The sequence below is a fragment of the Chaetodon auriga genome, chromosome 22 (assembly GCF_051107435.1).
Source record: "Chaetodon auriga isolate fChaAug3 chromosome 22, fChaAug3.hap1, whole genome shotgun sequence".
Taxonomy (NCBI): domain Eukaryota; kingdom Metazoa; phylum Chordata; class Actinopteri; order Chaetodontiformes; family Chaetodontidae; genus Chaetodon; species Chaetodon auriga.
The window spans coordinates 12,720,280-12,746,929 of NC_135095.1; the positions used below are offsets into that span (position 1 = coordinate 12,720,280).

General features: G+C 42.8%; 1 protein-coding gene across 5 annotated transcripts in view; it reads left to right on the plus strand.

The window, feature by feature from the left end:
* iqsec3a (IQ motif and Sec7 domain ArfGEF 3a) overlaps positions 1 to 26,650 on the plus strand; it is a 91,863-nt gene that overhangs the window by 40,762 nt on the left and 24,451 nt on the right. For 2 of the 5 annotated variants that reach the window (XM_076721774.1, XM_076721773.1), the window contains exons 3-5: positions 5,555 to 6,197; positions 15,047 to 16,380; positions 25,100 to 25,261. In XM_076721774.1, the coding sequence (XP_076577889.1) occupies positions 5,555 to 6,197; positions 15,047 to 16,380; positions 25,100 to 25,261 (2,139 nt within the window). Of the gene's footprint in view, positions 1 to 5,554; positions 6,198 to 7,015; positions 7,120 to 15,046; positions 16,381 to 25,099; positions 25,262 to 26,650 lie in introns of those variants that run through there. The other 3 variants (XM_076721777.1, XM_076721775.1, XM_076721776.1) reach the window with 2 other exon arrangements.

Sequence of the window (26,650 nt, forward strand, 5' to 3'; positions counted from 1 at the left end):
GGGAAAATAGAAAATCCATGTCCGAGATTGAAAAACAACTACTTTCTCGAGCAAGATGTGGTAGCTGCTTCTTCTGGGATCTCATTTGCTATGACTTCTGCTGAGGTGGTTTTCCTCACATAATGCCCTCTTCAGCGGTTCTTTGGCTGCAGTCCACCAGAGGATAGACCCTTTGAACCGCACTCGTCACACAGGCTGATATCTCATCTCTGCTGCTGTGCCCCTCCATGGTGATGATGCAGCAAAATCCCTGCGATCAAGGTTAATGAAAGTCGAAGCAGCCCACAGCGAGCGAGTTCACACTGAAGACGTAATCAGTGGACCTCCTGCATAAAGATGGTGGTGTTCCTGTCGGATGTCATCACCCTTACAGACAGTGCAACAGATGCTCAGTGGCTGTAGTCAGCACTGGGACTCAGTTTTATCAGTGTTTTACTCTCGGTCCCAAAGGAACCACTCACCCTGGTTATTAACTACATCTGAGATACAGTGCAAAAGAATTCAAGCACAGGCAGCCCTCCGGTTAGCACTTAACGTTTTAAAAGGGATAAATATTATTATATTTAAAGGAATAGTTAGAAATTTTGTCTTCTTGCTGAGACATGTCTGCTACAAGAGTTAGCATTACACTCCTGCAACATTGTGAGTCTCACAAATTCAAACCATTACCCACAATGCAACTCCACTGCTGACAGTTTCATGATTCATGTGTATGTTACACTAGTGGTGGCTAATGTAGCTTCGACCTGATGCAGAGATGAGGCCCCAGATGTTATTTTCCATTATGTCAAACTATTCCTTTATGCCAAAGCTAGCCCTCATCCCAGGCTGCCCCTTTAGAAACAACAACATTTTTCATGTGGGAGAAGAATTGTACATGTTCAGTGAACTTTTTAGACATCATCATACCTCCACAGGTTCGTACTTCACTGTTGGAGTTTTATAATTTCTTAATTGGAGCAAAAAGCCAACAAATCCCAGGCTTCAAAATGTCCCTTTAAAAGCTGAGATTCTACTTGTACGTTTATGGCAGAAGAGCTGAATGATGTCCTTGTTGCTGCCCTTCGGCTCCCTCTCACTCGGCTACAGAAGTAATGAGTAAGAATGGAGGGAATGCAGCATCTCCTCGATGCTCTTTTGTTGGGGCTGAAAACAGGGACCACAGCTGCATCTGAGCCACTTGGGAGGAAACTAGATTGAGAGAAAATGTGTTGATACTGGTGACATCTTTGTCACCATGATAGGAATTCTTAATGTCATGTTTATTTTCTTCGTCTTCTTCTTTTTTTATAAACCATTTCTGTCAGCAGCATCACTGTGTTTGAATGCTTGAGACTGGCAGCAGCTGGAGAAAGTGGCTATGAAGAGGGGCTGGTGTACTTTATACTTCTGCTGTGTCTGATTCAGTGGGAAATACTGTACTTCTTACTCTACTACATTTATCAGATGATTATGATTACTAGTTGTTTGTTAGTAGAGATTTTCCCTCTAAACTTCTCAGATGGTTTCATTTAAGTAACATTTTGAGGCCCCAAAGAGGTAAAACTATCCAACTTTTCGCAGAAATAGCTAAGATTAAGGAAAGAAAAATGGGAGTTTGGGCCAAATGGGACATTTTTTTTTTGGACTATTGGGGTTTTGGAATAATGGCATGGCACCCAAGAGGTGCTGGAAAAATCACAAATTTGTCAGTTAATTTGAAGGACTTAATTAACTCAAAGTAAGGTTTAAAGTAGCTCCACCTTGAGCAGCTACTACAGTAAAATCCTGCCGACACATTGATGCATCAGTTTTTAAAACAGGTAATGCTTATTTTTTGAGGAATGAGTACCTAATACTACAATACTTTTGATACTTTAAGTGCATTTTACAGATTTTTTGTGAGTATTTTTACATTGTTGTACTGATACTTTTACTAAACAGAAGTAATGAATTTAGATATCTGGTGCTCCGCTGAACAAAGGGCCTGTGCTTACACACACATACAGAGAAAGATAAAAACTGTGAGAACACACTACATTCACACGTATTTAGCACAAACATGACATGTTTCACACGTTTCAAACATTTGCAAAGGCTGCACATATGGAAACCATGTGCAGCCCAAAGCAGAATGAAACCTAGACTCTCAGTTCAGTGCATATTTATTTTATGGCTCCCATCATTTTTATTTACGGATTAGATGTCCTGCTGAATTTCACAGCTATAAATCAAAACTGTGCTGCACCTGATTTCTTAATGTTAAACTAGTGGACACTTGCTTTGCAGGTCTGATTTTGTAAGTTGTCGCTCGGGTTAAACACTGAACAGACGACACACACCACCAACAGTCAGACCTAAACTCTCGTCACCCTCCAGCACCAGCCTGTTAACAATCATGGCAGAGCGAGCAGGAGACTTCAGCGGTCACCGTAATTATATTCTGGAGGGAATGCATGGAGGCCATGGCGCTCATCCGTCTTCAATATTAACGCATGGGAAGATGAGAGGTAGAGAGAGAGGCAGCATCCAGGGCTTGTCTCCGCCTCGTCAGTCTCGTTGACACCTGGAACTGCTCAATCTCCTTACCTGGTGGAGGACGGAGTGTCAGGAAGCGATGGTTGGACAGAGGAGGATGACAGGGATGGATGAAAGGAATGAGCATGATATGCTGAGAGGGAGCGTGAGTGACAGACGTAGAGGATGGAGCCGCTGAAGTTGTTTACAATAACTCTTCTGCTTTACATAAATATACACACATGCATATATTATGTTATCAGTGACTGTCCACAGACACATGGTGACTTACTTGTGGTGCCCCCTCACAAATAATCCCTTTTGAGTACTTTATCCACAATGTGTGTAACTTTTCTTGGTTCCCTTATCGGAATTTCGACTTAAATCCAGCCGCATGAAGCCTGTTGGTCGTCAGATTATCTCTCAGCAGAACAAGTGCTGCTGCAAAATGCAAATAGGAAAAGACTACATTTAGATTCACAACAATGAGCGGAAACAGTGCGAGCAGAGATGGTAGGCTACGCTCTCCTCCTAAGAGAAGTCTTCTGTTTTTAGAGGCAGGTCTATTTTTCGCACAAGAAAAAGAGCTCACCTCCAGCCGAGCGTCGAAGCAGCAGACTTTATTTCTCTATTCATTATTCATCACTCATACAAGCTCTATTTTAGAAGCTGTGGACCCAGCTATATCCACGCTAAAGATACTTTCTCCTCAAGCTTATGTGCTGCCATGCGTGATTAAAATGAGAGGTGAGCCTCCTGTGCAGGAGGACCAAGCAGATGTATTTTTTGCTGTGCACATATCTGTTTGAATCTTTTTTTTTTTGCTCCAGACTTTAAGACTTTGTACACATAGAACAGACTCCAGACTAGAGCGGGAAATAAGCAGATACAGGGACAGATGCACACTTTTATGAATTCACTTTTTTATATAAGATAGCAAAGTTTAGCCAGAAGTCCACACATACGTTAGGAGGGTATGTAGAGGTTACATTTCCCCCCGTTTACTTTTTTCACTTGTCTCTGCAACTCTGCAAATACACAGATTTCCACTGTTTAGACTCGAAGTTTGTCATCTCACTGAAGCCTCCTCCCCCTCTGGGGAGAATCATGCTGATTTTCTTCTGCAGCACTCTGCATATGGCAGCCTGAATGTCCTGATTTTATGCTCACTGACTCCAGTCTCATCACCATATCCTATACGATTAAAAAGAAGTCTTAATCTGGGTAATAACATGCTGAGCTGTTATTACAACCACTGTCAACTCGTGTGTACATCTGGCTTCAATTCAAAAGGATCTTTCAGGAAAGTCTGATACTCATCACGTCCTTATAAAATGTGTGCATCAGCAAAACACAACAACTGTGACAACACTGAAGCAGGGACCAAAGCAGGACTTGCCATTTAATCTGGATACTGTTATTAATGTTCTGTTCAGATGTTGATTCATTTGCACATATAGCTGTACCATGCTAGCAGCATAGCTCTCGTGATGACGTCAATCTGATACTTCTGTTTAGTCTGGAATTTCTCAGCGACTGTAGGTTGTGGATTTCCATTTACAGACATTCATAGTGCTCTGGAGATGAACTCTAATAAATATGATGACCCTCTGATATGTAATACAGCGCCACCACCAGGTCAAATTCTGATTTACCCAATGAATATCTCAGCATTTACTAATATTTTAACTTGTTTGTTTTAATTGTGAAATGTCTTGAAAACTGCTGAATGGATTGCCACGATGAAATTTCCAATATATATATATATATATATATATGTATAGACACCCTAAATATAAATGCAGATGGCCTAAATATAGATTGGCTGAATTTTTTGGTGGAACGCCTACACACACCATTAGAAACTCTCTCTCTGTGGTAATATTATCCATTTGTATTTGGACTAGGGTAAGGCTTCATGCTGTGGTCCCATTGGGTTTTCCAGCTAATAAGGGGGGGGGGGATCATAATGTAAAAATGTATTCAAGAGGAAATAAAATCCTTTTACTTCAGTGTGTTCAAACTTGTATTACTCAATGCCAGTAGCACTTACAGTAATATTGACTGCTGGGGATAAAACTTCAGAGCGTTACATTTCAAAAGAGACCAAAACCATGCATGTACTCCAAGTGGACCAAGAACAGCTTTCAATTTACTGTGGGTTCGCCTTTGATCGACATTTTAGGCTAATTTGACAGGAATGGGAACAAAAAGGTGTGAGGTTTCATGTTTTGGTGTCTACTCTATTATTTATGTAGCTTGTGGCTGAAAGATGTACAGATAATTTGCTCCAGTCTGTCACTGCTAACACCAGCATGACAGACGACTGCTGGGCTACCACAGTTTATTCAGTGCATGACTTCATCACAGAACGTCAGAGACCAACAGAAATTATTAAAATCAAGGCTGTCACATTTAAATGGAAGAAAAGACACTGAGACGAGGGTGACAAAGATAGAGACTAAGAAAGGAGATGCTAACCCATGTTTTTCTGACAGAAACAGATCAAACCAAACACAGAATCCCCCCCCCCCCCCCGTGTTTCACGTTGCACTTCTTGTTATTACACCATAAAGAGCCACCTCCCACACTAACACTCTTACGTGCAAGCATTCACACATATACAAGCACACATGTAGTCTAAAAGGCGTGGAGACATTCGTATTAGCTGCATGACTATCCCCCATGTCTGTGTGTGTGTTGGGTGTGTGTCAACGTTCTTGTTTTTCACATTTCCTCCTCTGAAGATTTCTGAAATAAATAATCGCTTTTGATCTTTTCCTCACTCTTGCACACTGTGGTTTTGTCAGCTGTTCTGTGCTGTGCGTTTTAAGTCCGTTTCACTGTCTGTCAGTGTCTAGACAGACAGGAGAAGCAGACAGAACAGACCAGGTAGACAGATAAGCTGGCCCTGCACACAGTTGGTAGCAGATTGAGTGAGATCATACAAAAAAAAGGTCATCTTCTTACCACTAACCCAGGCAGCCTGGAGAAGAGGTCAGAGCTCACCACGGATGCAGCAGCAACCTCACTCTGCATTTTCTCCTCCTTTCTGCAGCGATGACCTTTCTCCAGACTCATCTTTGGGGGAGGAAGGGAAGGGAGGAGAGGGGGAACTGCAGAGTGAGGTCGAGTCACAACCACAGCCCCAGCAACAGCAGCAAGAGGCTCAGCCACAGACTCAGCCACCACAACCGCAGCCCCAGTCGGAGCCCCAACCACAGACTCAGCCCCCCGGAACCAAACCTCAGCCAGAACCCGAACCGAAACCCCAGCCTGCGCCGGAGCCCAAGCTGGATCCCGAGCCTGAACCCGAGCCTGAGCCCGAGCCCGAGCCCGAGCCCGAGCCTCAGCCCCAAGTCGAGGCTCAGAGCGAGGAAGCTGCACAGGATACCCCTAAAGTCCCTTCGCCTTGCAGAGAGGAGCAGACAGGAGGGGAGCAAGAGAAGGAAAAGACCGAAGAAGTTGCGGATAAAAAGAGAAAGCAAGAGGGAGAGGAGGCACAGGCCGAGCGGCGTGAGGCCGAGGCAGCACAGGAAGAAGAGGAGGAGGAGGAAGGGGGAGGAGCAAAAGGAGGTGGGGCAGGGAGGAGAGCCAGCCTGCACCACACGGCCTCGCCCTTGAGGGTGCAGCGCAACGGGGCCGGCTCGCACTCCGCCACCTCCGACTATGAGCTCTCGCTTGACCTCAAAAATAAGCAGGTAGGGTTGTGTTGGGGACGGGGGAGGGGGTGAGGGTTGTTGTGTTGTTTGGGTGAGGGGAGTGGGAGGGCGGCAGGTACAGTAACTCTGGCTTGTGTGTATTGTACGTCTTGTGGTCTGACATGTTTGTGATGTTTAGCTTTTTGTCTGAGGAGGCGGACCTTTGGTTTGGAAAAGCTGGTGTTTGATGACGTTTTTATTTCTGTTTGTCACTCGTATCGATTCCTGTCGGCAGACTTTCCAAACTGTACCAACTAATGATGAGCTTCCTTTTCTTCATCATCATGAACCATCATTGTCATTGCCATATCATCATCTCATCAGCATCCTCACATGGTTTCGTCTTTCACCAAATCTGGATTGTAACAGTATGTTTTCTGAGAGTACTATATAATATATGGCCAGGTATTTCACTGCTGTGTTGTAATTTACTGAAAGTCGAGTGACTCATGTACATTCAGTTTTAAATTCAAGTCTTTTATACACTGTATTGTTTTGACAAAGATGCACACGCACACACACACATCAGGGTATAAAATAAAGACAATGTGCAAACATGTTGCATTTGTATCTGCATGAATGAAAACCCTTTTAATTTGTCTTTTCTCTGCTGCTTTATGAGATACTCTGGATGATGAAAAGCCCTCCATTTCCACGGAGAAAAAGCATGTGACTGCTATCTGATCCCATCTTATTACAGCCAGTTAAACCAATTTTGTCCGAAACTGATATGTCTCTGAACTGTGACTGTATTTAAACATGCATTTCCATGTTCTCATGTTTGTGTTTTATCACGCTGTTCATCAGGGGCTTGGAAATCATTACATAATCATCTCCATTTCGAGAGCCATCCAACATTTCCCATCTGTATTCATTATCATCCATCTAACCAACATTCTTCAGTCCATGGATCTTCGTCCAGGTAAGGCAGCAGCGTTTGGGTCTTATTTGTGGGGCTCCTGATCATTTTTCTGCAGCTGCAGTTTAAAGGGGCACCAATTTAACACATGAAGTTCAGTTTACTCATCTCTATGCAACTGTTTTCACAGCCTGTGCAATTTAATTGTGTCTTCTTTGCTTCTGAAAGGAAGCATCCCAAAGTTTGAAGACATAACCCTAATGATGTCATCATGATGTCATCAGGGTCATCTCGGCCTGGGCTTGAGACCTACAATTTTTTTACCAGTTTGCATTACAAACTTGAAGTGTGGGGTTTGAAAGGAGTGAGCATTTAGGAGTCGTATAAATATGTTGTTCAGTTGGATTATGGGAAATGTAGGATCCAGTGTTTCTCGGCACTTGACTCATACGACAGGGTATCTCACGTCTGCTGCTTTGAGTCTCATGCGAGTCCCCCAACTTCATGGAGGTGTTGTACTAGTTGGAGGACCAGTTTAAGTGATTTTCAGGCAAAAATGCCAAACTTTCCAAATTACAGCTTCTCAATTGTATGGATTTGCAGCTTTTCTCTCTGTTTTATAACATTGTAAACTGATTATGTTTGGATTATGGACTGTTGGTTCGACAAAACAAGACATTGAAGACTAATCACAATGGATATATACATTAGTTGCAACCCTAAACAGGTTTTTTTGGGGGGGGGGCTATTTGTGAAAGTTTTTGGATTAATTGGTTTTTTGAGGCACAAAGGTTGTTGACCTCCCTCCCCGAAATCTTTACTTCAATCGCTGTCACTGTAATTGTGGTGTGGCATACTTGACCACCCTTAATCAATAACCAATAGCAATCGGTAAACATAGTCACCCAGTGTTAAGTGTTTCTCAGCCTCGGGGCACCTGACCGTGAAGATGAATCTATTCAGAGGTGACACTGTCAGAGCCATTTGGATCTGGTCCTTCTGTGTCAATAATTGTTTATATTCAGTGAACAGGACAAAAACATACAAAATTACAAGATCAACTACTGATGCATTATGGCGGATCTTTACTAAAATCCATCTTCCAAGCAATTGGCCACCGAAACTAATGTATTCGAGTGAGATAGTTGCATTGTTTCACTCTCTGTCAGCTCCATTTTCACTCTGATTTGACTTCATTTCCTCCCTCGTTGCTTCTCTGTACAAGACTAAAGGTTCTTTACACCTCAGCTCCTAACCTGTGTCTCCCACTCACCTCCATTCTCACTCTGTTAATCTCACATCTTTAAGTCTCCCTGTTCCACTATCTGCCTGTCAACAATGCTGGAGATGCGCGATCAGCTCGATTGATCTTCTGTCTGTACAGTTGGGGGTGCAGGAGCTTGATGCATCTACAGATCAATGTCAGGGTAATTGGATCTGCGGGGCGATACCTTGATTGCTGTGGAAAAACCTCATGACAAAATATCTGAGCGTTAACACATTTCAGCTTGAGCGTTTGAACTCTAGTTCTTTTTTTTTTCATTTTTTCAAACTGGGTTAAATTTTATTTCATGCCTTATAGTAGAAAGCCGGTAAATGAAATGTAATTTTCATGCCAATAGCAAGTTTGTGCATCACCTCCTTCTTTACTAAGATAAACAACACACACAAAATTTACAAATTTACATGCTTGGGATTAATAGGAAACACACGCTGGCACTCTAGTCTGCTGGAAGACAAAGACATCCTGGCAAACAGGTAGTGGATCACTGGGGTTATAAATACTGGGGAACTGATAGGATGATTGAAAACAGGTGGTAAGCAAAACTGGCGGGAAACGGAACAAAGACAGGAAGTAGAGAAATGCATAAGGAGACTACTACAAAATAAAACAGGAAATGATGTTAACAAGAGTCCATGCACAGCGTCACACTGTGTTTGTTTGACCCATCCATCCACCCCACCTCCTCTATCTGCTGACTTTCTTGCTCTTTATGTCACCGAAATGGTCCCGTGGTTACATTCCCAAAACCAACACAAGGCAAAAATTAGCTTCCCTTTCTGTCTGAATTAGCTTTAGTCCATTTTTATTGCACCACTACACTAATTTGTCACTTGGTTTGAGCTTAAGAAGGCCATGATGAGAAAGGAAAAGGTAGCTCATATCCCAAACACAGCTCAAACACTGAAAAATTAGCAGTCCACAAACCCACTACCACCAGTGTCACGCAGATTAGTCTTAACGTCAGCTGAAGTCATTTTGCAATAATTCGAATTCCTTTCAAATGGTTTTTAAAGGACTCGGTGTTTCTCAGACTCGTTTGCTATCTCTCATTTACTCTGAGTCTATTTGAACTCTCTCAGCCAAAGCCTTAGGAGGACAACACGTTTTCCCCTGTTTATACAGCACTGACAAATTGACTAAAAAGTTGTTCCTCAAACGGAGAGATCTTGGAAAAGTGATGCAGGTTTAGTCTTTGCTGACTGAGAAGCTGTTTGTTTTACAGGGTGATGAAGTGATAGTTAATGAGAGCAGACTGCTCCTGCTCTGTAATCGCTGCTAATCTCTGCTCGAGTCGACTAATTGTGGTGCCCGTGAAAAGGCATCTCTATACATCTCCATAAAAGTGTTAAATATCAGACAATTAGCTAATGTGATGACTTTGTTCAAGAGGTCACTGCTGAGAACAGCGAAAATATGTCATCTCGTAGTTTTTTGCCCCTCTAAGGAGCCCTCAGCTTTCTGTTTGACTGATAGGAGTCAATATAATCCAATTTTTTTGAATTTTTTTTTTTTTGTCTGCATCAGATTATAGTTTTAGTAACCGCTAACATTTTTCAGTAACTGACTTTGGTCAAGGATGAATCAGCTTAACGGATCACCGTCTTCTGATGACATCAAGTCTTTTATTGTCATCCTCCTTTTGTAATACAGTCAGCATTAGTTGTGTCCCAGTTTTGCTGTTATATAATCATCTCATTAATCATGCAGATGTTTCTGTGCTGTAAGACAGGGTGCATGAGCATGAAAGCTAATAATCAGGGCTTTTGCATTTTGCCCCTTATTTCTGAAGCATGGGAGATCTGATTATCTGCTGTTTTACTTATGCACATCGGTCTTTTCTTGCATATTTAAGGGGAGAACCGTGAACTCTGATGATGAATGATTTATGGCTAAATTCACAAAATGATAGATAGGGCTGTATTTAATGTCACAATTTTACCATTTTAAAATTAAGCATATCTAGAATATTGTTTCTGTCCTGTAATAACTCTGTATTTCCAAAACATCGAGGTTTCATGAGTGAAGAAAATAATCGTGATTTTTTTCCAAAATGCTTGCTTTACATGATAATTGTAATAATTACAAGTTGCTGTTTGACTCAGTAACAAAGCAGAGAAAACCTTTTCACCCCAAACCACTGTCTGGAATAAAATGTAATTTCTGGGCAGCCAGTGTGCGGCACCCTGGGAACCTGAACCTAAATGTAGTAGAATTTAATGGATATTGGGTTCTCTAAATTACAAGACTGCAGATGCAAATGTCACAAGTAAAATGTGTGTGTCAACAACTTCACCATTTGCTCAGCAGAAGGTAATAAGGCAGACATGTAATGGCAGGTTATATTTGGGGAAGGACATAATAATGACGGAACATGATTCTATATAGCAATATCTGCCTCTCCAAGTCACCAAAAAGGAAACAGTCTGCATATTGCACTTTTGGTTGACCTTTCTTTCCGAGACACATTTCCATTTGATGCACAAACATTTTCCAAACTGAAACACGTTGCTTTTCCAAAGCTTCTGGGTATTAATATTTCATATATAGGACAGAGAAAGTGCCATATTTCAAGCCACCATCAAATCAGCTTTTGCTCCTGCAACTCAAAAATATTCGAAATGACTAAGCTCATATTTCCATTTCAGTGTGATCATTACATCAAATTTCTACTAATATTAACCCCCTTTTTCTTGACTTGATATTTTTATATATACAACACACTACATATCCTCTCAGTAGTGTGTTGCCAGTTCTGCTTAAAGGTAGATCTGCATACTGCCACTTTGCACTGGTCTGTTTTCTACCTTACCCCTCCCCTCCCCTTCATTCAGAGGGGAACATGAGGTCAGCATGGTACTGATCTGCCCATCAGAATCGATTTAGAGACCCTGGTGGAACAGAGCACTGCCATCACCGTTATCTCTGCGTCTCCGGAATAATCTCTCTCCATCAGCGCTTAGTGAAGTGATCAGAGGTAGAACTGACAGTCGGCTAATGGGGGGGATTTTCAGCAGTGCTACTCTTGGCACGGTCATCTGTCTCAGCGCCTCTTTCTATATCTTACCCTCTCCTCAATACCCCGAGCGACTTGTTTTCTCGTTTCCTCAGCGCTCTGTTCATCCATCTTTTTCCCATTTCTTTGTCTTTCCCGTTTTTTTTTTATATGTATCACAGATGCTCAGCACTCTTTACAGTGGTCAAGTCCCAACCTGGGGTGTGCCTGTGTCAAATTTTCATGCTACAAGTATTGTGGCCTTAAATATCATGGTATTAACACAATAATCATTCCTGAAATATTACTATTATCGCTAAAATGAAGCAAAGCCTGCAAGCCAGTTCAGGCAGCCCAATGCAAGTCTGCCGAATCCCTCATACGACACACTCCTCTCACACCAACACATATCCTATACACTCTTTTTAACATGGCGGTGTATTTAAGCCGTCAGCCGAAAGCTATGCTGTTGCTTGCTGTGTTTAGCTTTCCCCTTGTGGGGGAAGTATCGTCGCTCACCCCACTCCCTGCTGAGCTGAGCTCAAAGTTTCTTCGTGGGATGTGATCGTCAGAGCCAAGACGGCAAACATTAATGCTGTACATGTTCTTCATTTGAATAATCAGTTATTCCACGTGAGTTGGCTGACTGAAATTAACTCCTGAACAGTGAGTGAACTTCACTGCAATTGTACCATCATCAGATACGCTATAAAGCACTATATAAAGAAAAGCAGATTTGGGACTTAAAGTTTAAAACAGCTCGCTGGCCGTTACTTTGAATTCAAGTTTTAGCTGTCTGCCCCACAACTTTACTGTTCTGGTTCACTCTCACTGCTCTCATCGTGCCGCTTTCGGCCACAGCAGGCAGCTGTCTTCAGTGAAAAAGCTTTTAAAACTGTACGCTACATGCTCAGCACCAAACGGCAGACAGACGCAGTGACTAGCTGGTGAACACAGTGGAGCATTTAGCAGCCAAAGAGTCAGATATTTCCCTCAGGCGTTGGTAGAGACTAAAAACAGAGCAAACGGAGGAAATAACACCAGGTGGCCCCCCCCCCCAAAAAAAAGCATTTTGGCATACAAGAACTTTGTAGCAACTGTTTCCTTCAGGGCTTAAATATTTAAAAGGCAGAACCTTAAAACATGATAGCGATGGACAGTTTCATTGGGCTCTTACAAGCCACAAGTGCACAGCATCTCCGCGTAGCTGCTAACAAATTCCACAGAGTTGAAACTAACCTGTGAGGAAGAATGTAGTGTGTCTGATCTCTTTCTTCTTTGTTGGACGTATAAAATGCATGTTCTCTCTCACGGAACGTTATGACTTAGAACACATAAACCCCAGAAGGTCTTAGAGGTAAAGTCAGCATAGCTTGTCATGGACAGAGTAGCTAAAGTCAGCTATATAATGAGCCTGGTTGTCTGGTCCTGCTGTGGTTTTTCTGCACTCCCTTGTGGTTAGTCAAAATCAAACTGCTAATAAAGGCAGGAGCGCTGTTCTGTGTTGTGAAAACTTTGATAATTACGCTATCTGGCATCAAATCCTGTCTGCTTTCCTTACGTTCTTCCTCCTCTCCTCCTTCCTCATGTCCCAACTCGTCCTGGTGGCTGTAATTCCATTTGAATGGCAAAGTGTATCAGATACACACACTGATAAAGAAAACAACGTGACCCAAATGCTTTATTCATCATCCCCGACCCGGCTTACGCAGAAGGCAAAACAAACAAGCTCGACTGCCACATTTAATCAAACGCAGCCACACTGACGGCCCTTTCTCACACTCAAGGGCACCTCTGCAGTGGAACTCTTTGCAGAATTTGTTTTGATGAGGGACACCTTTCTGAGTAATGAGGTCAATCATATTACTGCTGCGTCTGACTTCAAAAAAACCCTTCACAAGGTCTATTTTGGAGTGCAGTCATGGCGATAAGGTAACCTTGTCATTCTAAGAGTGCACACAGCGCAGTCACAGAATGATCCAGATTAAAAAGTGATGAATATTCAGGCTGAGTTCGACCAGTCTGCAAGAGTTGACAGCGACGGAGAAGTCGCCATCAGCAGATACAGTAGAGCTCCAAACCAGCATCCTATTCAGAAACCACCTTAATATTCTCAGTACGTCTCACTTTGCTCGCAGAGGCTCTGCAGCGAAATGTAAATGGAGTAGATAAGATGGATTTTCGGTGTCATTCCACTTTTCTAAAGAGCTTTGTATGTGATTCCATTCCTCCAGTGACAACGGCAGAGGCTGCATCTTGTTGAACTAACCACTTATCAGAAATTGCAAACCCTCGGGCATTACAGCATATCAGAGGGCTGTACGAGGTGGTTGGGTGACTTTGTCCAGGACTAAAGCGAAAGGAGATTAGCGGCCGAAAGTCACATTTTGATCCTTCGTGGCCACAGTAACCATTCGTTCAATTGCATTTGACTTTACAGGAGGGATGTTTTACACGGACCAAATTAATCCTCGTGTACGCATCACTGTGATACAAGAGGCCCACTTCTAAAGAAAACACTGAGGGAGTGAACAGCAAGGTTTTCTCTTCCCTAGAATTAAATGGCATGTTATTTTAACTCACACTTTCAATGCAGTATATTTAGAATGTGTACATTTATTCATATTTGTAAAATGGCATAACGTGACACTGCCATTCTTTCAAAGCTGAATCCTCCTCCACACTTGTGCCCTTGATAAAGTTAGAACAGAAACAGAATTATATTCATTTAGTCTGAATGAATAGGATTTCAGAGTGACTTAAGATAAGAGCTCTTTCTGGGCACTTCCAAAGATACCCACACCGTGATTGTTCTGGGAAACTCAAAGAGGTCTCATCTAGTGTTTGAGCGGCTGCCAGATGAGGATGGCTATATTACATCTCTATCTATTTCCCACAGTATTTGAGCAATTTTTCACAGGCAAGATTAATGACTTGTTCAGTTTCAGACAATTTAAAGTTGTGTGGAGGACCTCTCTATGGAATTCGCAGAGATTATGAGTTGCATTTGCTGAGGAAATGAACAGTTTGTCCAAATGCCATGAGTCAGCCTTTGCTGTGTTCTCTCTCTCAAACTGTGGCTTTGACTAAACTGTAGGTAGTTTCAGTACACACATTGCAAAGCAAGCTTGCAAAATAGAATTACTGAACCATCTGAGGATACTATTATTTGAATTTGGAGTACTTTAATATTTGAATTTTGCCTACTCCCCTCAAAAAGTGGGCTTTACAGCCCTTTGCATCTCCTGGGATTTTCAGTTATTTTTCTTTTCCCACCACAATTATCCCATCCCTCTTTTCACATCCAACTCATTCATTTCCCACCCACATACCAGCTGCTTTTCCACACTGCTATTTAACTCATATACCATATTCATCACAAGACAGTATTCAAAATGTTTGAACACTGATAGTGACATGGCTTGCATGTTCCCTTTCCACGACTGTGATACAGGGGATTAGGGGAGTCACAGGTGAAGAACCCTCTTGGCAATGTTCTATCTTACCTATCATTGTGTGAACCCTGTGTAACTTTTGCAATTTCTAATCAATATCTAGCCATAACTGTCAGATATAATTGAGTTATTTTTTTTTACCAGCAATTGCAGATTGTCCTGAGAGATTGTTATCTGTTTTTACATAAACTCCAACCTCCAAAAGAAAACTCAGCAATTCATTTTTCCCTCTGTATCCTTCTGTCTTCTATTTGTTAGATCGAAATGTTAGAGCTCAAATACGGTGGCCACCTCATCTCCCGCCGTGCTGCCTGCAAGATCCAGACTGCCTTCCGCCAGTACCAGCTCAGCAAGAACTTCGAGAAGATCCGCAATTCGCTACTTGAGAGTCGCCTTCCTCGACGCATCTCCCTGCGCAAGGTCCGTGTGCAAAACACGGAAGGTTTTTCTGCTGAACGGGCCCTGGCCGAAGGCTGCAACTTGGCAGGCATCCCATTGGTGCGCTCACCATCTCTGCCTACCACAGTTGGTAGCACCCTGACCGACCTGGAAGACTCATTCACGGAACAGGTCCAGTCACTTGCAAAGTCCATAGACGATGCACTCAGCAACTGGAGCCTGAAGACCATGTGTTCACTGCAAGAAGGCGGCACCTATCAGTTCAGTGCCGACACCTTCAGTGCAGCAGCGGCAGCAGCAGCAGCAACAGGGGTAGGAGGGAGAGGAGAAGGAGGTGGTGTGGGAGAGTCAATGATTCCTCAAGGTCCAGTGGACCCAAGTGACCTGTCAAGAAGCGCAAGCAAGCTGATGATGGCGTTCCGAGATGTGACGGTACAGATCGACAGCCAGAACTTCCGTGTTTCATCCTCCGTCTTGGAGTCATCCACTTCCGTCACCCTCGGCAGCTGTGTCCAACAAGAAGGAGCATACACCACAGTCCCAACCACTTCCACAACAACAAACTCCACTTCAGCCTCTATTCCTTCTGTCCCCTCACAAGACCCCCCTCCTCCTCCTGCAGAGGTCCCAGCTGAACCTGTTAATCCCCCGCCTCTCATACAAGAACCTCCACCGCCCCCACAAGAACTTCCACCGCCTCCACAGGAACCCCCACCACCCCCAGAATCAGATATAGACAGAGATGAGCAGGATGTTGAATTCCCTGCACCTCCTCCCAGTGAGGAAGAGCTGGGGGAATACGAGCAACCTCCCCTAACCCCTCTGGATAAGATGGCTGCCCCTCAAAGCCCAGAGGAGGTTGTGATGGTGGCACCACCGCCTACAGAATCCCCTCACGCTCCTCCACCACAGGAGGCTGTACTGCTGGGGAGCTCGCCTGTGGTAGAGCCGCTGGAGGTCAAGAGGTGCAGCTCAGAGACAGCAGACAACAGCTCAGAGCAGATGAGCAGCAGCAGCACGTCGACAGAGGCACGCTCCACATCTGAGGCCTCGTCCAAGGAAGCACTGCAGGCCATGATCCTCAGCCTACCACGCTACCACTGTGAGAACCCCGCGAGCTGTAAATCACCCACGCTGTCCACTGATGTCATGCGAAAACGCCTCTACCGCATTGGCCTCAACCTCTTCAATGTGTGAGTACCCACTGCTTTTTCATTCTTTTGTGTTTTCGTGAGTCTAATTAAATCTCATATCCGGCTGAGGTTTCGTGTTTTGTTTTGCCATGATTACCTGCAGTGAAACTCAAAGTGAAATGAATGATCGCAAAGAGATCTGGACAGAGTGAAGACAGAGAGGAGTGAAATGAGCTACTCCTTTCTTCCTTCTTTCCAAAAATATAACGGTACCTCAGTAACACAAAGTACAGTACGCTTCCAAAAATATTTATACAGACACACACACACACACACACACACACACACAATAAGACGTTAAAGCCAGTCAGGGAGTTTCATGGCATTTGGGAATAATGTGGAAATGGTTATTTTAGCATAACTCTCCAAGAATTAGAGGCCCTAGTGTTGTCAGCAAATCAGGGTTTATGGGAGATTTATGAAACAGTCTGTACCTCCACCTGTCCTCTAAGTGTACCTGAAGTTTGATGAAGCACTTGTCCTCACGGGTCCTTGTAGTACTAAAAAAACTAAACAGAATGAAGCCCAATTCCCAAGCTGGATCTGAGGTGCCTTGTTTTTTCCTCAGAAAGACTAATCAAAACAGGGACAAAGACACAGAGCGTGAAGACTGATTAAGAGGAAATTAAGGAAATGTTGGTACCTGTTACAGACACATCTGGACATGGTGGGAATGTTGGCTGAGCTACATGCCTCTTCCTTACTGTTGCCAAACCTGTTTCATTCATGCGCCACACATATGCAGCTTACAATAACAGTGACAAATTTTCCAGTCAAATTTTCTTCTTCTTTGTATTTCATTTGCAATATTTTAAACAAAAGACCCCTGCTTTCAGGCAGAGGTAGACAAAATCTCTTTTCTATCTAACAACCATTATTATGCCGGCTGACGGGGCATCAGCTGTTTGTGACAGATCAGCTGTAGCTAGCTAGCTCCTTACCTTGACTTGCTGTGCTTAGCGTGGGGGGCATCCTGTTGCACCCATATATTTTCTTTTTTCCTAAGAACTTGGTGATAAAATATATCTGGCATGTCAGGTATGACGTGCCAATCTTAAAGTGTTTCTTTCATGCCAAGAACCCAGGTGTGAAGCCTGATATACTTCTATATTCCTACCACTACCCAACTCTCATTGCGTTTTCCTCTGTGGCTTCACAAATTGTCAGCAGAAGAAAAACATGTCTGTCTTGAAAAGCTTGTTTGTGTTTGCAGCTTTTCAGTCGTTGTGAATTCAGTTCCCCCCTGCTGCCTAGTGAAGAGTGACAAAGTCAAAACCAGATAAGACCTTCCCAAGACGTGCTCCAGACAGGTGCAAGGTGGTTACATGGCAGCGAGAGATAGGAAGAAAAAGCGTTGCCATGGTGACTATGGTGCATGGCGCCAGCGCTGAGTGAATCTGTCGTGTTGGTTTGGTGAGAGAAACACAGAATCCACGAGATGTTTGTCAAACTCAATTTTGTAACACAGAATTGACAGCTTGACCTCCAGCTGGTCATCATGATTTACATGATCACATTCTGAGAAGCACTGAAAAAAATCCTGACATGTGATGTAATACCTGTGATACATTTATGTTAACGTTTGTTTCAAGCTTTAAAGGCAGAGTGAAATCTAGCATGGGAGCTGATTTTATGTTGGTTTACGCCTCAAAACAGCCCTGACTTTATTTGCTCAACACTTTGAATCCTCCTTTTAGAGATGTTTGTAACCACACACACAGCACACTTGGAAGGAATCTTTAAATAGGGATACTTACCATATGCTCTATTAGCTTTTCCCCCAGAGCGTACCCTAAAGGATCCAAACAACCCACATGGTCAAATAAGTATACTGGACTCACATACAAGCTGAGCTCAACCACTGATGGAGTAGCTGCGTACAATTAGGGGTGGATTCAAAAATAATGGCAATGATCCACAAAGCCTAAAATTCTCATTAGTCATTCTGCTGCCAGTTGTGAATGTAATTAAAAGTTCCTTCAGCGCTGTGTGAACTGGCACCTTGGGAACTGGAATGAAAAATTTGTTAACATTTCAATCCAAGCAGGTGTTTTTTTTAACCTCAACCATTTCTGTAGAAGCTCTCCTTGCTGTCCAAAATATCTCGCAGTCATGCAGAATGCACTGTGTTCCCTTGGGTGTTAAACCACTACAAGATTTTGCTAAGATATTGCCCCAATTAAGCCATCTCATACAAATTTAGAAGATTGGAGCTCATAAACACACATTATCTTTTTTGCTCACTGCCAAGTTCTGCAGCGCAATAAAAGCGCACAATAAAGCCGATTAACTTTGACTCAATGCTGGAGCGTGACGCTGAAAACAAGCAGAGCAGGAACGAGCTGTGCAGTTGCTGGATGGTAGACGCAGGGGGCATAATCACCAGGGGCAATGTAGAAAATACAGAAAATGAAGGAAATACGTAAATAGATACAGACACGCCTAAGAGAGAGTTGTCAAGTAAATTTGAGAATGATAGGTGTTTCAATTTTCAAAGGCAAGGATGGAGTTGGATTAAACAGAAAGTGCATTAAAGGCACATTTTTATTTAGATGAAATCAACACATCTTTTTAGGAAAGAAAATTCTTTATTGTGTTGTTCTAGAGGTCATACGAACAGTGTATTTTGTCATTTAATCTGAAGGACTTTCCAAACATTATTTCTACATTAGACTGTGTGTTTGTACCTCATGTTACTTTATATGTGCAGAGGACAAAATGGTACCACTTTCGTGAAAGACTGAGCAAGTTTAGGTAGAAAGTCGCTGCCAGTTTGAACAAACCCGATCACTTACATTCACTGTACATTCACCATTCTCTGCACTATTAGTTTTTCAAACATGTCCACTTTGATAGTGTCAGTCTGAATGGCAGCTAGAGTGGCAGCAGGATTTATCTATTTGTTCAGATTGTATGTGAAACACTCAGCAGCTTTGTTTTATACATATCTTATGAAGGGAAGTGAGGACTGCACATATTTGTACTGACTGTTTAATGACAGCTTCCAGTTTGATTATGAGGTTCTGTGACTCTTAAGAGATGGTTTCATGAAATGAAATTGTTTCATGGCCTTTTCTCTCTATTTGCAATCCCCTCTTCTCATTCCCCCGATCAAACACCTTGAAAGATAAGCTGACTTTTAATAAATTGGCTACAAGGGAAGGAAGGGAGAGCAAAAAAAAAAAAAAAAAAAAGTAGAGAGAGGGCAATCGAGCTTGAGGCTTATTAGTTCCACCAGTTCATATCCTCCCTCTAATACCTGCTCTGTTGTATCCTTTGCATCTTAAACAGGGCTGTTTGCTTTGGGCTAAAACTTGGGTATTGCTTGATCATGCGGACAAAAAAGCTCACACATATGCCCGCAGTTGAGTAATGTAATGTGTGAGTGTGTATGAGTGTGTGTTTGTCGTGCAGCAAGTGGTCTCTGCTCCACCTCAGCGGGAGAAATAAGAAAGGCAGGAGGGCGGGGGGTAAATTAAAGAGAGGGAAAGTTTTGGGTATATGTGTGCACCAGCCTGCGGAGGCATAAAAAGATAGAACAGTGAGAGAGGGAAATGGAGTGCAAAAGCAAGAGAGAGCAATTGAATGGGACACAAAGAGGAGGGGTGTGGGGTTGAGAGAGAGACCACTTGATAAAGTTTCCACCTTGAGTGTGGATGGAATGACAATGACTCCATTATGGAAGGGGGGAGCGTGTCAAGGACACTGCCATCACACAAGGGAGCTGGTAGCAAACCTTCAGCAGGGAATGGGCAACGAGAGAAGGGAGGATGTGGCATTAATGACAGATCCCTGAGTAGATTTCTCTTTTTGTATGCTTGACTTTTCCATTTTATTATCCTGGGGTAGATATGTCCTTAATTCACTTGTCTCCCTCACACATTCTAGCGTAGTGAAGCATTGATTAGACATCAGAGCAGCTCGTGGTGGAATCACACCGACTTCCGAGCATGCATCAAAATGGAGCACCATCACAGCTTTATGAATTAAATAAAAGGTGGCATAAGAGATGTATAAGGCGACGGCGTAAGGGTGAGGAGAGGGTGGGAGAGAGAGAGGGAGAAGGATCTGAATATATATGTCAAGGAAGGCTAATTAGCATAGCAGATCGGCAGAGTCGGACCAACTCCTCCAGAGGGATAACATGACGCCAGGAGGAGAGAGATCTCCAAAAAACCCAGAGTACGTAGCCCACAATTTGTGCTTGTTTGTGCATACACGAACCTTGCCTGTGTTAACATTCTGTCCTCAGTGCTAAATGACCCCGCACATAATTACAAACTCTGAATTCCAGATGGCCAACAGAGGAAGCATTTCTAATTTCTCTTCTGCACTTGACAAGTGGTACATGCAGAGATTGTAGGGATGTTCAACTGATTAGAAAAAACAAGATAACAATATGATTTCTATATATATATATGCATATATATATAGAGAGAGATGAGAGAACTGCCTACTTAGCTCTAGTTAGCTAAAAATAACATATAAATGGTTGAGATAGTCAGCTAAAAGTGATGGATGAATGGTAGAAATGTCCAGCTTCTGTCACAATTAAGCAAATGCGATATGCCCAATCTGAATATCCACTGTTAAATAATTAATTGCATTAAAACCAATTCAAAATTGAAATGAACACATTTGGACCAAGACATGTCAATTTGACAGAGCTCTGGGGTGTAAATTTGACAAAAAAAAGGTTGAAAACCACTGCTTTAAAAACAAAAAGGTGCTAACTTAAGGATGGCAACAGCAGCCGATTCACAATATACTTGCCTTTTCAGCAGAAGCATACTTGATGGACAAGAGCAGCGCTTTGCAACAGCAAGTCCACATCAGGGTAATGATTTGGGGCTTTGAAGCGTTTATAGTCACACCACACAATCGTGTTCAAACTCAGAAAAATGCACAGGGGCGCTAACCGGCCATCAATCTATCACTGCTTAGTAATGAAACAGAAATGTGCGCATCTGGAGAAATAGGCAACATGCAGTGCTGACAGTTTAGCACTTGTAAAGGCCATAAAACACAGCTCTATGGCCACTGTGCACATCTGAAATAGATCTACAATAGAGGGCCAATAAAAGTGGATATCAAGGTGGTGAGGGAGGTGTGTATTTATGATAGGGTGCGAGTGGAAGATGAAAAAACAATGTGTGTGTGACAAGGAGGCAATAAAAGTATGTGTGAAGGAGAAAGATTTCCGGGCAAGTCGCTGTTTGTGGGCTTTGTCATTTCGCTGTGACATCTGGGTCCTGTCTGCCACCGTCTCTTCCCTTCAGTCCCCTGTGTTTGTGTGTCTCTCTTTATATTGTGCTCTGTACTGAACCCAGTTTTCTGTCGTCAACTGTGAATCACCTGCTACACCTACGAGTCCTCATACATAAATGACAAAAGAGGCCATTTGTCTGTGTCCTCCAAAATGACCCACAAAGGTTGGTTTGAAATCAACATTGACTGTAAGGAACTCTATGTCCTACAAATAAGGTTCTGTGTACTGCACTGTCTATCTTGCATAATGTTGCTACTGCACATAAAAGTTCACTGATGATGTGTTTCATTTGTTTTCCCCACAGCGTCCACTGACAGCAACTAAAGCGTGATTTTACAGCTATGCTCACAGGTTAGGTTAGGGAAAATTTGTGGTCCTCGTTAAAAATTAATAAAGTTAACACTGAAACATAAGTCAGGATGTGTTTACTGTACTGACATTTTACCCGAGACTACAATCGTTCTTAACCTTTACTGAAGTGCTTTTGTTTCCTCAACCAAACCACTCGGGACTCAGGATACAAACCCAGGTCTCTGGTTTCAAAGCGCTGTAGTTTGTTAGCCTGAGGTAAAGACACGTAGCACTTCCTTCAATCGAAAGCACGTTGCTTATGAACAGAATCCAGGTGACAATAACAATCCCAATCCAAATGTCACTGGCAAAATAACTCAGCAGTATATATGCATCATTTCAAGGAGACAAGGTTGCAGTGTGAGGCTGTCTCCTGTGTTGAAGTCACCAACGTTGTCAGTTTTGCTGCATTATAACATCACAATACTTCCACCTTCGCTCTTGAGAAAGGACAATCATCATCTGCACAATCACAAAAGGTCCACGTCATGGAAAATGCAAAAAGGGTTGCTTTCGGCGTTTGAACAAACAGTCCATGCCTGTGATTGTCTGATCAGGACGGTCTCTCCACACCACTCCTCTGAATCTCTCCATCTCCTATCTCCAGCATCATTTCCTCCCTTTCATTTCCTATCTTCATCCCACCATCCACTCCTGACTGCGAATAATAATCACCATGTGTGATCCATCTGTTGTTGGACAAACATTAAATGAGTGATATCTGCCAAACTCGTTTGGCGAGACATCACCTTCAGCTGAGAGGGTGAGCTCGAAGCTGAGAGTGAGCTGAGGCTGTCACAGCAGATGCTTTCAGGCAGTCTGGCCTGCACTCATCATCCTCCCTCTCTGTCCTCACATTCCCATTCCCCAACATCTGCTCCGTCTGGGCTTCTTCCAGCCTCCTCCTTATATCCTGCCCTTTATCCTCCCCTCTCCCCTCCCCTCTGTCCCGCCCTCGCCTTACTAAACCCATTAGCTGTGGTACACACACACACTGCTCTGTTATGTAAAAGCTGTGGTTTAAACACTGTATAGAGACTGGAGAGGGAGAGCTGTGGCAATAATGTGGTAGCCTCCCTAGAGCAACTATCCTCTGTGTCTAATAGGGTTATAAATAGTTCCAGTATTACTCCCTTGTTCATAGAGAAGTAACTTCTGCCATGTAGTCAGCTGAAAACCATCTGCATATTACTGATAGGATCATAGGAAAGAGATGATTTTCAAATACAAGGATTTATGTAAACCAATGAGATGCTTAGACTTTTTTTCTGTAGATATGAGCATTGGAGTATACCTCACTATCCAGGCAAATAAATGTTCACTCACACATAGACCTGTACAATCTCAGGTGAGCACATATCTCACATTGAAAATCACCGATGCTCAGGAGATGGAGATCAGTGATGGTCTGGCCACCCACTGCAGAGCCTTACTGTCCTGTGTCGTGTTTCTAGTCAGGATGCTTCCTGTCACTTCTCGGTAAAAGTTGACAAGAACATGGCCTGAGAAGTTGGCCTTCCTTAAAAGTTTCTCGAAGAAATTTGGCTGTTTCTGAGCTTTCTTAACAAGGGTGGAGACCATGTGAGATGACCATGACAGGTTCTCTGTCATGCTTATTCCCAGGAACCTAAAACTGCTCTCCTGCTCTGCCTAAAACTGTTCTCCTGCTCCTCAGCTCCATTGACGTAGACAGGAGTGTGTGTATTGTTTATAATCTGGCTGATGATGGTGGTGTGAAAGGAGGAGGCATGACTGCCAATCTGAACTGTTCGTTTTTGAGGATGTCCAGTATCCAGTTGTAGAGTATGGTGCTTAAAGTGCTAAATTTGCCAATTTCAAAACCATATTGCAATATTTTAGGCTGATATACAATCTGTCAGGCAGCCAGTGGTTTTTATCAATGTTGGTAAACTGTAAAAATCAGCTTGGAGAGACCTGAAATATCTGTCGCAGTGAAGAATTTCTCACTTAATTAATGAAAAATATAAGCAAAAGTCACAAACTCAGGCTAATCTTAGACAATTCCCTGTTGATCCCTGTCTCAGATGCCATCGCTTTATCACACCCCTCTGTGCCTCACACAAGGTATCTGTAAGAGACACACCGGGCTTTCAACTAACTCCACTGTAAATCCATCCAGGCCAAGGAGCAGGTGACCTCATATAAAGAGCAAGAAAGTCAGCAAATGGAGGAAGGTGGGGTGGATGGACGGGTCAGACTTTCACCCAGGAGACCGAGGTTTGTGTCCCATGAGAAACCAAAAGTGAACGATCTTTCCCTAAAGTAGTTTTGGTGCCTTAATGCAACTAAACTGCAACTGTTTCACAACACTGACCACATGCCAGAAAGTCTTTCTGCCAGGAAGTCTTTGTGCGTCACTGGGATGAGATTGCGTTGGACGGTCAGAACGGATGCTCTGAGTGTCTAAGACTGCCGCAGACGGGTTTACATTGGAGTTAGTTGAAAGCCCAGTGTGTCTCATAGAGACACTAAAGGATTCCTTGTGCATCTGTATGAGACGGTGAGGGATGTGGCAAAGCATCAGTATTGGTATCGGGCACTCCGGGACTGAGACCAGGTTGCCCTGTCCAACAAAGTCTGTTTGAGGATGCCTCATAGTCTGTACATACAGTATAAACAGGGGTTTTCAGAGTTGCTAATGAATGCTGTTATTCAGCACAGGAATGAATATGAGATTGTGCCCTGTGTGTTTTATCACCTTTAGCCCACCACACTGGTGTGTATAGTAAGCACCCAACCTAGATTTTCAGACCTCATTACTGCGATGCGTCATTTTTATATATCTATTTTTAATTTTTAATAGTCTCTCAGCAACTATTACAATGAATAAATTAAAGATAAAGGATGTAGCTGTAGTTTGTGTTGGTGTGGTTTGCGTGTCACATTTACACCTGCCCCTAGATACTGTTAACCAGAACAAATGGGCTCATTATGCTCCTAAGTGTGGTTAAGTACGTTAAAGAGCAAATCATCTGTCACAGTCACACCACTTCCACCAACGTTTAAGGAACTGCATCTCTGCACTGACAAGATCTCCGTTCACTAACTCATTCCTTTCCTCTCTTCTCTTCTGTTCAGAAACCCTGACAAGGGCCTTCAGTTCCTGATCTCTCGAGGCTTCATCCCAGACACGCCCATCGGCGTGGCCCACTTCCTGCTACAGAGGAAAGGCCTGAGCCGGCAGATGATAGGAGAGTTCCTCGGCAACAGCAAGAAGCCCTTCAACAGAGATGTCCTAGAGTGAGTAGCACACTGCATTTCCTGAAAGTGCTTCAAGATAATTTACTGGTCCAATAAAGTGATTGTCCATGGTAATCCCTCCATTTTCTGGGAAATCAAGAGTCGGGTTCAGCTACAGGACTGGATTCGATAGGGGTTTTAGCACAAGACATTGATTTTTCATGGTATTTTTCATCACCATTAATAAACTGGGAACAAGCTGATATTGAAGTGTCAGGATCCAACAAATAAGCCCTCATCTGATTCCTCAAATCTTATATCTAGGTTGACTTCCAAGACAGAATCGTAGAAGTTGGATAACAACACAAAAGACAAAAATAAAGTAATAACCTTTCCTGCCCCTTCTTGTTTTTCAGGTTCTTTTATCAAACTAAAGCCAAGACAAGGAGCAATTTACCTGTCATTTGAAAATGTAAATATTATTTTTGAGATTTCATATCTTATCCCAGCAGAATAAAGGATAATTTAGCTCCTGTTCTTCGTATTTTTAGCTGTGGTTTTGGCATGTGCCACCTTTTAATTAGATCTAAACCACCACTGGGAGATACATAGGTGTGTATGGGATACACTTGTGATAAACTACAGTTACTTTGTGTGGTGTATGGGAATATGTTCTCCTTAATACCTTATTTTTTATTTATGTTGAGTCATTGCTGCAGAACTTTAAGGTATATTTGTCTTGTACACAGACAAAGACCACCACAAGGGCTTAGGAACAATCCATTGCACGTTAATCGATTACGAAGCTTCGTGAATTTTCATTTCGAGAATGAAAGACAGATTTTTTGAGAATGACTTAAAATTCATAATAAAAACACCATGCATCAGTCATGTCAACCCAAGCTAATGTATGTTGTTTTTATGTTTTCAACATAAGCACTGATCAGTGTTTTTCTGTGCAGTCTGTACTTTACAGCGGAATAAAAATGAAAGGACGTGAAAACCCAGTGGGTTTAGAGAGCAACAGCAGATGCTCTTTGTTGTGTTGCTCATCACATACATGTGAAGACGCTTTAACACACACATGTGCACGTGACTCACTTCACCCTTTAATTCCAGGTCATTAACCTAATTGGCATTATTTGCTTTGAAACTGCAGAGGTCGTTTTTCCTCTTTCTTTTATTTCCATCTTTCAGAACCTTCCTTACGTTATCTCAGTAATTGTCCTTTTTATTCTATTACATTTTCCCATCCGCAAATTACCTCTAAATTTGCATATCATCCGGAGGAGGTACTGCCGATCTTCCCTTTATCCTCCCTTTTGTCCAAGTTATCAAACCAAGAGCACACTTTTAGTCTTTGCAAGGTCAGACGTACACGACACAGCACTCTAGCAAGTTGTTCGCCCGGGGTCGACCTCATTTAATATCTATATTTTCTTAAATGGA